Source organism: Lemur catta, chromosome 19 (genome assembly GCF_020740605.2).
Source record: "Lemur catta isolate mLemCat1 chromosome 19, mLemCat1.pri, whole genome shotgun sequence".
Lineage (NCBI taxonomy): Eukaryota > Metazoa > Chordata > Mammalia > Primates > Lemuridae > Lemur > Lemur catta.
The window spans coordinates 20,664,687-20,677,236 of NC_059146.1; the positions used below are offsets into that span (position 1 = coordinate 20,664,687).

At 41.9% G+C, this 12,550-nt stretch overlaps 1 protein-coding gene across 3 annotated transcripts in view; it reads left to right on the plus strand.

The window, feature by feature from the left end:
- Positions 1-12,550, plus strand: part of LOC123624646 (zinc finger protein 83-like) — a 29,119-nt gene that overhangs the window by 7,709 nt on the left and 8,860 nt on the right. Inside the window, exons 2-5 of one of the 3 annotated variants that reach the window (XM_045532678.1) lie at positions 5,610-5,701; positions 5,869-5,946; positions 7,117-7,198; positions 10,846-10,972. In XM_045532678.1, the coding sequence (XP_045388634.1) occupies positions 7,184-7,198; positions 10,846-10,972 (142 nt within the window). In that variant the 5' untranslated portion in view covers positions 5,610-5,701; positions 5,869-5,946; positions 7,117-7,183. The other 2 variants (XM_045532680.1, XM_045532679.1) reach the window with 2 other exon arrangements.

Sequence of the window (12,550 nt, forward strand, 5' to 3'; positions counted from 1 at the left end):
TCATTAGGCTCTTAAGACTGAGGATCTAGAACAATTTTTTTTCTTGGTATACTCAAACAATATGCAATTTTGGAAACAGTTATACTTCGTGTTTGAGTTCTCTCTGCACTCTGCCCTAGATTACTTATGTGTATATAATGAAAACCTCCTAGCCCTGCAACTTGAGAATGTTATACTCTAAAACCTGCATTGCTGTTGGTGGGGACTGTGCATCTTACGATTGGAGCACCATGTGATGCTGTTACATGAAGTGCCTATTCTCACTTGGACACTCACAAACCCCATCAATAAAACTGAACAGGTTCTGGCCAGGCATCATGGCTCATGCTTGTAATCCCAGCACTTTGGGAGGCCAAGAATTCAGGCCCAGCCTGGGCAACATAGCAAGACCCAATTTCTATAAAAAACAAAAAAAATTAGCTAGGTGTGGCACCCCATACTTGTAGCCCTAAGATACTCAGCCGGCTGAGGCAGGGAGGATAGGTTGAGCCCAGGTGTTGAAATGGCAGTAAGATATGATCACGCCACTACACTCCAGCCTGAGAGACAGAGACAGACCCTGTCCCTTAAAAAAACAAAAATCAAACAGGCTCAAAAAAGCCCAATTATCAAATGGTACTGGTACATTCAAAATTTGGCCCAGCTTAGATGCCAAGGACCATACACTCTCGGAACAAATGGCACAGTTGAGTGAACCCTGTTTTGTCGAGCCATCATTAAACTGTGCCATACAGTTCATAGGCATATCTCTGAATCTTAGTCCCCAGAGGCCACAGGAGGAGCTATAGTTAGAACGCCCATGCACACAAGTTATGTGAAGGTTTATTACTTACAGATACACAGAAAGGGACAACAGAAGACTAGGATTCATTGGGAGCCACTCCTCAAAAGTCTTAAGAGCTACCTAGGGCAGATGGAGTCTCATCTTCTTGTTCTCCATTTGCACAGTGGCAGAGGGATCCTGAAATGCAGTCTGCTCTGAGTTTTATACACTGCTACCGCTGAGACTAAGGCATTGAAGGATGGATACCCTGTTTCAAAAAGGGACTGGAACAGATCCCCAGCTATTCTAGCCAGTTCCTTCCTCTCTTCTCTTAGGGTGTTGCATTTCCAGCCCATTATATGGTTATTCTTGAAAATTACAAGCAAGAATTCGGAGAGAACTGGCTCAGTCTAAGGGCACCTGGAGAAATGTCCTGCATTGCAACACTTGCCTTTTGTTTTTTGATAATGGCCATCTTAACAGGTGTGAGGTGATATCTCATTGTGGTTTTGATTTGCATTTCCTTGATCTGTGGTGAGAACTTTCCATATACCTGTTGGTCATTTGTATGTCTTCTTTTTAAAAATATCTATTCATATCTTTTGTTCATTTTTTCATCAAGTTAATTGTATTATTGCTATTGAGTTGTTTGAGTTTCTTATATGTTTTTGATATTAACCGCATACGGGACATATTTTGGAAATATTTTCTCTAATTCCATAGGTTAACTTTTCACTCTCTTCTTTTTTTTTTTTTTCTTTTTTCTTTATTTATTTGTGTGTTTTTTTGCTATGGAGAAGAGTTTTAGTTTGATATAGTCCCATTTGTCTCCTTTTGCTTTTGTTGCCTGTGCTTTCAGTGTCACGTCCAAAAAATGAAGCTAAGACTAATGTCATGAAGCTTCCTCCTATGGTTTATTGTAAGAATTTTATAGTTTCACATCTTACAGTCAAGTTTTGAATGCACTTTGAATTTGTTATTGTGTTAAATGTAAAATAAGGATCCAATTTTATTCTTTTGCATTAGATATCCATTTTTTCCAGAATTGTTTGATGAAAACACTTTCTCCATTTTATGTTCTTTTGACCGTGGTCAAAGATCAGTTGATATCTTCTATATGTGTGGGTTTATTTATGGACTGTTTCCTTGTGTTCCATATGTTTATATGTCTGTCTTTATGTCAGCACCATACAGTTTTAATTACTATAGTTTTGTAACATTTTAAAATAGATAAATATGATACCTTCACTTTTGTACTTTGTTCTAAAAATTATTTTGGCTATTTAGAGCTGTATTTTGTTCCATTTGAATTTTAGGATTGCTTTTTCTGTTTCTTTTTGTAAAAAACCTATAATAATTTCTATGGAGATTGCATTGAATCTATAAATTACATTGGATATTATGCACATTTAATAATCTTCTAATCCATGAAAATTTGATGCATTTCAATTTATATATATGTTCTTAATTTCTTTCATTAATATTTGGTAGTTTTCAGTGTGCAAACTTTTTACTTTTTTTTTTTTTTTTTTTTGAGACAGAGTCTCACTTTGTTGCCCGGGCTACAGTGAGTGCCGTGGCGTCAGCCTAGCTCACAGCAACCTCAAACTCCTGGGCTTAAGCGATCCTACTGCCTCAGCCTCCCGAGTAGCTGGCACTACAGGCATGCGCCACCATGCCCGGCTAATTTTTTCTATATATATTTTTAGTTGTCCAGATAATTTATTTCTATTTTTAGTAGAGACGGGGTCTTGCTCAGGCTGGTCTCCAACTCCTGACTTTGAGTGATCCACCCGCCTCGGCCTCCCAGAGGGCTAGGATTACAGGCGTGAGCCACCGCGCCCGGCCTTTTTACTTTTTTATTAAAAAGATAAGGCACGGCTGGGCGCAGTGGCTCATGTGTAAAAGCCTAACATTCTGGGAGGCTGAGGCAGGAGCATTGCTTGATGTCAGGAGTTCAAGACCAGCCTGAGCAAGAGTGAGAGACCCTGTCTCTACTAAAAATAGAAAAAATTAGCCAGGCATGGTGGCACATGCCTGTAGTCCAGCTATGTGGGAGGCTGAGGCAGGAGGATCACTTGAGCCCAGGAGTTTGAGGTTGCTGTGAGCTAGGCTGATGCCAGGGCACTCTAGCCTAGGAGAGAGATTGAGACTCTGTCTCAATCAATAAGCCAATCAATCAATAAACAGTTATCAGAGAGGAGACTTAATTGAACCACTATAGCATATTCTGAATCAGGAATCACGTTTTACTGCTGGCATTACATTTGCTACTTTTTAATTCAGAATGTATTGTAGATCTCATGTGTTAGCTAATAAAATTTAATCTGTTTTTCATATGTCATAACAGATGCTAACAATGCACCACTAAGCCTGAAGCCTGTATAACAATTTTTTTAATGGTGGAATCAAACAACATGTAATTTTGAGAACATATAATCATGCTTTGCACTTCAGTTATTCTCTCTGCAGTCTGCCCTAGGATACTTATGTGGGTATAATGAATATCCTATAGCGGTGCAGGTTCACACTCTGACAATCTAAAGCCTACATCATTGTTGTGTGGGAACAATGCTGGTTAACTTGACTTAATCAAACTTTAGGCTTCACTTCTTTTCCCAGATCCCCGCACTTTGGACCACCCTTGGGCACTCGGATTCAGAACAACCTCTCCTCCTTAACAGTTCCCCCAAGAGTAGGCTGATTTTAGGATAAAATAGTCCCTGAGTCATGACAAGTGCTCATTCATTGCCCCACACCTGGTGTTATCTAGACTTGTTTCCTCCTCCATATAAAAGAAAAGCTCTTTTCTCTATCACTCTTGGACATTTGCACATCTTATTGGAACATTCTTCCTTTTGAATAAAATCTCTCCTAACCTGAGTCTGAATTTGTTTTATGACAGTGGAATTTTCATTGTTCCATCTGTGTTAGAATCTATCTACATATATTTGTATCTGTGTGTCACAGGCTATAATATATACTCAATACGTGAAAGTACTGCCTAGTTTTAAAAACATTTTTGAATCGTTAATAATTTGCATCTATCTTTTTTTTTAATTCCCGACTTCCATAAGCTGATCTAAGTCTTATAATGATATTACAAGGAGCCATATGTGAAAATCTTTCTGTGATTAAGGAAATTTAAAAAAATTTTCTTGTGACTAAGTATGTTCATGTTGCTCCTTTGAAAGTTTTAGAAGCAACCAAACTCCCCACATACAAAACAGATTCATGACTTTCAGCTATAATCAGCTTCTCATCTATTCTGAGTTTTTTAAAAAAATTTGGCCGGTCATGGTGGCTCACGCCTGTAATCCTAGCACTCTGGGAGGCCACAGCGGGAGGATCGTTTGAGCTCAGGAGTTCAAGACCAGCCTGAGCAAGAGCGAGACCCTGTCTCTACTAAAGAAAATATGGAAAGAAATAAGCTGGACAATTAAAAATATATAGAGAAAAAATTAGCTGGGCATGGTGGTGCAGGCCTGTAGTCCCAGCTACTCAGGAGGCTGAGGCAGGAGGATTGCTTGAGCCCAGGAGTTTGAGGTTGCTGTGAGCTAGGCTGACGCCATGGCACTCTAGCCTAGGCAACAGAGTGAGACTGTCTCAAAAAAAAAAAAATTTTTATTTGTTTTTATCAGATGGAGGCCAGGCTTGTTTTAAATTGGTACCCTCAAGCAATCCTTCCACCTCAGCCTCCCAAAGTGCTGGGATTTCAGGAATGAGCCTCTACGCCTGGCCACCTAGCTTATTCTGAGTGTAATGAAAAGCTCCACAATCAACTCATTTCTTTGCTTGAGATCATGGAAGTCCAGGCTAAAAGTTCCTTCTTGGCAACATAGCTATTTAGCAATATTGCAGAATACAGAATAATCCACCTTGTAAAGATGCCAAAATCTATCCCAGACACTGTCTCTTTTATAAATGAGCTTATATATATTTTATTTATCTGTATGTCATGCCAGGAAATGGTGCTCGTTTTAACTTGCTAATATTTTAAATATGCTAATTTTCCCATCTACACATGATCATATTTCAATTACCAATTCTCGATGGATGAAACCTTCCACAATTAAGGATGTGACAGAAAACATACTTCATTGTACACATTAACTCACAGATATTGCCATAAAATTATTGACGGTAGAAATGAAGTTATTTAAAATTTGATAATCTAGTTTTACTTTCTTTCGGTTCATATGAAAAAGAATAACCTGCCTGCAGATAGCCTGAGTAATACTGCATAATTCATTTTCTCGGTGAAAATAAATCCAGATGTCTTCTGAAGACTATTTTACAGGCTTTGTTATAGACACCTGACAGAACATTTAAAAAAAAAAAAAAGAAAGAAAGAAAGGAAAAAAACAAAGAAAATACCTAATATAGAGTCCCAGCTATTCCAGAAGGTGAGGCTGGAGGATAGCTTGAGGCCAATATACTGTCAACAAAGTTTATCTCAAAAGTATTTGTGATTAACTCATTTCAAGTGTAAAATAAAGTAGCAAGTGTAAGGAAGAACTATGTAATTTCTATCTTCTCTTCAAAATTTACCTTTTTTTTTTTTTTTCAAAGCAACAGTTGGTGACCTAACTTAGCAATGGGCTTAGTCCTCCAAGCCCCCAGGTGTTTATATGAAAATCTCTGGAACTCATCACTGGAGTGGCTCTTCCCCTCTGGAGTGAATGGGGAATAGAAATAGTGTTTCTATTCTGTGCTGTTGGGCGTCAGCATGCAAGGGCACGTTCCACCCAGGCAGGGTTTTGCATTTCGCGTTCTAGTTTGCACCCCCTTCACAGACAATCCCAGGGCTTTTGAATTATATTGTTAAAATTAATTTTAATGACAGGACCTTTCTTGGATCCAATCACTGCCTCCCGCCGACCCCACCTGAGAGGTTCCGGTTCCCAGACAGCTGACTTGCTCCAGCCTCACTGCCAGGTCTCGCCTCCCAAACCCGGAAAACAGAGACGCCCATAGAGCGAAGGGGAGAGAAGCGCAAGCCCCGCCCCGCCCTCTCGCCCCGCGGTGCCTGACCAGCCCTGGCCCCGCCCCTAGCCCCGCCCCCTACCTCACGCCCCGTCCTGGCCCCTCCCGTCCCCGCTCAGGCCTGGCCTGTCTGCTGCGCGCGCAGTTTTCCGCAAACCCGGAAGCTGATCTCTGGAGTGAAGGTCGGGGTGCAGCGCGTGAGTTTGGTCCTCTCTGTGTTGAGTGTGCTCTTCTCAGTCCCTCAGCTCTTCCATACCCGGGATCTGGGGGGGTCACTACAGTCCTTGAAATCCGCGTACCTCCACATAGAGTAAATTCAGACGTCCCTATGGGAGTCCCGGGGGTCGCTTCCTTTTGGGTTTAAAGTGTCCCTCAGGGTGGTCTCTGCCTCAGGCTTTTAGCCTTAGGGCCATGGAGACACCTTCTTTCGCGCACTTTTTCTGCTTAAAACCCTTTACTGACCTCTTCGCCCACCCCGCGCCGTTTACAGTCCTCACCTACGAGGTGCGTTCCGGTCTGTCATATCCTCCAAGCCTCGCTTTTGTCCGCCCCTGGAGGGCAGCGCCACAGCCCCAGTTCAGGGGAGGCCGCGTCCTTTGCCTGCTCCTGGGAATCTGCAGACCCCACCCTTCTCTTAGGACACCCCCGCCCTGTCCTTGGGCGGGGCCCTTCTGCTCCCCAGGCCTCCCCTTCGCAGTCACCGCCGCTTCCCCTGACCTGACCCCTCTCACTGTGGGAGCTGATGGCTGCAGTGAGTGGGAAAGATGGTCCCTTTGGAAAGATGGTCCGCTGTTGCTCACTACCCCAGGAGAGAGGCAGAAACAATAAACTCCTATAGAAAGACCAACAAGTGAGTTTTTGAGCCCTTTGTGCAGAACTCACTCCCCTCCTGGTGAAGCTAACACACAAGCTGCAGCAGTGGGGAGCTGGGCTGCACTGAGCTCCCCTCCAGGAGACAGACCCAGCCCTGACCAAAGCTGATGCACAGCACAGCCCCCCCACCCCTGAGTGGATCACAGGCTGATCTCAGCCCTCAGAAATGGAGGACTCAGAGCCTTGACTGGACACAGAATAGAATCAGCTCTAAATATTTTAAAGCCTGGGCCTAACCTAACGATGTAAATGGGAATCTCTAGTAAGAGGGCATAAGAGATGAATCCGCAAAATGCCTCAGGACCCTAATGTGCAGCCAGGGCTGAGCTCCACTCAGAGGCAGTAAGCCCGGCACACCCCCCACCCTCTGTCTCTGCTCCCCGCTTAGGGACATGTCATCACCACTATCCAGTATCCAACCTGTGTGTGTGGTTGTGTCACAGCAAGGAGCTGTGTTGGTTCTGAGCATTAAACAGCATACTTTTATCGTTCAGGATTGACTTCTAAACACTCCAGTTACATGAAGAAGAAGCCCAGAAGAGGAAAGAAGAGGAGTCAGGAATGGCTCTTACTCAGGTAAAGTGAGATTCTCGGTGGGTTGTTCTGAGTCTCCCTCCTTTCTGAAATGCCAGACACTGGAGATGCTGAGCTTCTCTGACTCTGCAGCATCCTGCCTGACGTGTTTGCTCGCACTCACCCATGCCTTCCCTCAGTCCCTCTCATCTCCACTTAGATTCCATCTCCCTGTGACCCAGTGACATGACCTTGAGAAGAGGCTCCATTGGGCATGATCCTGGATAGGGCTTCACACCCAGATGTGGATTGGAGACAAGGTGTGGTCCCTGTCGTGTCAGTGCTGTTAGGCAGCAGGGATCTGTATGCACTGTCAGCTGTCTGTAGACCAAGATTAGAGAAGCTGCATGTGAAGTCATGTATTAAGATGCACAAATACCTGGTTAATTCTGGAAAAAGAGATCAGGAGTGGGAAATCTTTTCTGATACTACCTTTGTAGTAAATATCTAACAGCAGGGAAGTTTTTATTTTTTTAAATATATTTAATACACACACACATACACACGCATGCGTGTTTGTGTGTTTGTGTGTGTATTTGTTTTTGCTGTGTGGTTTTTTGTTTCTTTTTTTTGAGTCAGGGTCTTACTTTGTTGCCTGGGCTAGAGTGCAGTGGCGTCAGCATAGTTTATTACAACCTCAAACTCCTGGGCTCTAGCAATCCTCTTGCCTTAGAGCAGGAAAGTTTTTTTGTTTGTTTCTTGTTTTTCGTTTTTGCAAGTGTGAAATGAAGTTTATTAAAGAAGGATAAGATAGGTTTACAGAGCAAGAGCAAGATACAGGTTTACAGAGTGGGAGCAAGATATGCTTGTCACAGAACAGTGAATGGGCCCCTTGTTCTAACAAAAAGGGCCTAGAGCAAGAAAGGTTTTAAACCATTCCCAGCACATCCACTCCATGGAGACTGGTGTTCTTGCAGAACCTCTTCTGCAACAGGTGTTTTAGGTAAAAATGGTTATAATTTTGCTCAGATATTGAAGCAGAATTCCTTTGTCATCTGAGAAGGTGGAGCCATATTCTCATTCCACCAATTGTTATTAAATATATATTTTTTATTTTAAACATCACCTCCTGTGTATGTTTGTGTTAAAGTAAAACTCCACACAAAGATGCAGCTCAGACCGTGAAATGTAAAGCATCCCTTTGTCAATCTGCCACCATCCCTCCAGTGTCACTTGGGAACCACGTTTGTCAATTGTTTGGCAGGAGGCAGAGCAAATTTTGTCCAGATATATTCCACGTTGTTGAGATTTTAGAAAAAACTCTTCAGGGAATGTTTCTTTTCTTTTTTTTTTTTTTGAGACAGAGTCTCACTCTGTTGCCCGGGCTAGAGTGAGTGCCGTGGCGTCAGCCTAGCTCACAGCAACCTCAAACTCCTGGGCTTAAGTGATCCTACTGCCTCAGCCTCCCGAATAGTTGGGACTACAGGCATGTGCCACCATGCCCGGCTAATTTTTTCTATATATATTTTTAGTTGGCCAGATAATTTATTTCTATTTTTAGTAGAGACGGGGTCTTGCTCTTGCTCAGGCTGGTCTCGAACTCCTGACCTCGAGCAATCCACTCGCCTCGGCCTCCCAGAGTGCTAGGATTACAGGCGTGAGCCACCGCACCCGGCCTCAGGGAATGTTTCATTGTCATAGTTTATCCTGCTAGTTGTGAAAATTTACATGTTTTCATGTTAGTAAACATGGATAGCTTGCTATTTCACATTTTCGGTGGAGTATTCTCTGAACGAAGACACGTGGATCTTTATAATTTTTCACTGTTACAAAGAATGTCACAGTGGCTGCCTCTGTGCCTGCCTACGTCTCTACAGATGTCTGAAGGTTCCTTCAGGTTGGCACTTGAAAGAGTGATTGCTTCCTCTAGGATGAAGCATTTGGTAGTTTGTTAGATCTGCAAAGATTCCTTCGCTACCCCCAGCTGCAAAGATACCCTCTGCTACCCAGAACATGTGAGAGTCCCCCTCATTAAACAAAACTTGCGGCCGGGCGTGGTGGCTCACGCCTGTAATCCTAGCACTCTGGGAGGCCAAGGCGGGTGGATTGCTCAATGTCAGGAGTTCGAGACCAGCCTGAGCAAGAGCGAGACCCCTCCCTACTAAAAATAGAAAAGAAATTATACGGACAGCTAAAAACATATATATATATAAAAAATTAGCCGGGCATGGTGGTACATGCCTGTAGTCCCAGCTACTCGGGAGGCTAAGGCAGGAGGATTGCTCGAGCCCAGGAGTTTGAGGTTGCTGTGAGCTAGGCTGACGCCACGGCACTGTAGCCCGGGCAACAGAGTGAGACTCTGTCTCAAAAACAAAACAAAACAAAAAAAAAACTTGCTACTTTGTTCTTTTTATATTTTTGAAAACCTGGGGAAAATGACAAACCTTTGTATTAACATTTTTCAGTTTCTTGTAAGTCTGCATGGTTTTCATTATATTCTGGACATGTATATATAAAAAGGATTTTCATACTTTGCTCAATTTTCTGTTCATATATTTCAGAATCTATTTTATGTCCTGTGGTTTATATTCTTTATACATATCCTGGTGTCTTTTTTTAGATTATACATTCTTTAGATGTGAAACAGAAACCTTTTTCTCACGACACCTGTTTTTTATTGTGCCTTTGTTTGTTGTTTATTTTATCTTTACTTGGAAGGCCTTGCCCGATAACAGAATACTATGTTTCATTTACATCTAAACTTTTATTGTTTAACATTTTGATTATGTCTCAGTTTAATTTGAATTTTGATGTATATCTTATTTCAGGTATTTTATTTAATGTCATAAGAGGTTCGTGTTGAGCTTGGTAAACCCCTCCATTTTCTTTTTCTTTTTGTAATTATGTTTGTTCTCCTTTGACACAACACAGTCAGATTCATTGAAATCTCATATGTTTTCTGTCTTTGAATGGCTCTAGACTTCTCATCACAGAGGTCTTTACATCTCCACATCTTCCAGTGAGAATTGGGTTTTCTGGTCTCTGATCATGTCTTTGATATGTCTTTTAGTAAAGTTTGTTCTCTTGTTCACAGTTCAGTAATGTTATGTATATTCAAATTATTGTGCAACAAGTTGCTAGAAGTTTTTCATATTGGGAAATTGAAACTGTATACCCAGTAAACACTCTCCCTCTGCCTTTTCACTTGTCAGCCATCTTTTCTGTTTGTTTTTTGTGTTTGGAATAACACCTAGCACATGGGAAGTGTTCAGAAGCTTCAGTCACTGCTATTGCTATCATCATCTTGGATTTTAGATTCTGACCTTTCTTTAAAGGCATCATAGGTATTGTCATCTCTGAAGTCACCACTCATCCTTTAGCTCATCTAGATACTGAATATCACTTCCTGTGTCAAAAATAGTATCTAACACATCTATAGAGATAACCCTGCATTGATTTTTTATTTGTATATTTCTTATATTGTCCACAAAAATAGAAATCCGTACTCATTTAGAGGGAGTTAGAACCTTTACTGGAAAAGTATAATAAAACAGAATTAGGGAGACATAATGTGCTCAAAAATACCTTACTTGGATTTGTCAGAACACCCAATTCAATGAATCGATCCTTTCACCTCTCTCCTCTTCTCTTTTTGTATGAACATAGGAACCCTCCCCATAACCGTTTGGTAAAATGTGTTTTCATTTCAGAGGCCTTTGACATTCAGGGATGTGGCCATAGAATTCTCTCAGGAGGAGTGGACGTGCCTGGACCCTGCTCAGAGGACTTTATACAGGGACGTGATGTTGGAGAACTATAGGAACCTGGTCTCCCTGGGTGAGGATTACTTTTCTCTAGAAGTCAGGATCTTTATATTTTCCCTGATTGCCTCTTGGGACCCCCCCCCCTTGCATTGCTTGACTGAGATTGAAGCTGTATTGATTGAGAAATGAAAAGCTTCATAATGTGCCATCTGGACTTTACTTGTCCCCCTTTTTGAGATGTTCTGCCCTTCACCATACTAGGCTGAGGTATGCATAAAGCCATATGACTTTTAAAATACTGAATTCTTTGTTTTATACCCCCATGCTTTTGATTCAGTAGATTTTGGAAGACAGCAAGACATCTGCCTCTTACAGTATTCCATAAACATTCACTCGTGGACATTCAGTGGATGAATTTGTGAAATATTTTCCTAGATCCATCTGTAATGTCCTTCCTCCTACCTTAATGTGGTGCTGGGATTTTGGAAAAGCACCAGCACATGATGTTCCTTTTTTTTTTTTTTAAAGCAGGAATCTCTCTTTCTGACCTGAGTATCATCTCCATGTTGGAGCAAGAGAAAGAGCCCTAGACTATGGAGAGTAAAGTGAAAATAGCAAAAGGTCCAAAGGGGTAGGAGTGTGTCTGTAAACTGAAATAAAATCTTAAACTACTCCCGCAGCTGACTGAATGTACCCCTCTTGGCCAAGGGGACCCCAGAAATGCCCTAAAGCAGAGTTACTGGCCATGAGAAGGAATGTCAGATATGCCTCATGCCCTTCCTTTCTTGGAGATATCCTTTATGACTCATTTACAGAGCTAAGGCTATGCAAGACAAAGCTTAAAGCACACCTGCAGGTCCTCAATTTACTTAACCGATTACTTGAATCTTTGTATATGTCCAGTATACATCTGGTAGCTTGTCTCTGATTAACAAACTTCCTTATCTTAACTTAAAACATTTCAAGCCTTTAGACGAAGCTTCATTTCTTTAACCAGTTACAAATCAAAGAATCTTTAAACCCACCTATAACCTGTAATGCCCTGCTTCAAGGCATCCTGCCTTTTCAGGCCAAACCGATGGACGCCTCCCATGTATTGATTAATGACTTTACATGTAATTTCTGTCTTCCTGAAATATATAAAACCAAACTGTAACCCAACCAAAGCGAGACCACTTGCTCAAAGGCTTCTTGGATGTGGCTCTCCAGGCTATTGTCACACATAATTTGGCTCAGAATAAACATCTTCAAATTGTTTTACAGAGTTTGGGTACTTTTCTGTTGACGTATCAAAAGTGTGAACACAGGTAAGAGCTCAGATGGGCAGAGAAAAAGCTGCTCCATTAAATAGTATTTGGAAAACTCTCCTTATGTCAAAGAGTTCTATGCACAATATGATTTAAATCCTTGAGCACTGAACAGAAATCTTTCTTTGCCCCCGCTTACCACTCTGTTCTTTACACATGTAATGGTTTATTTTTTCACCCTCTACTGGTGCTGCAGCTCCAACTGAGACACAGGCAAAGTCTTTAAATTGTGGTGGACAACACCCTGTTTTCTGGCTGCTGTGAACTCTTTGGTCCCTAGACCATTTGCAACACAGGAAGGGCCTTTTCCAAGTGGTCTCCTTCTCCCTTGATGTCTCCTTCTG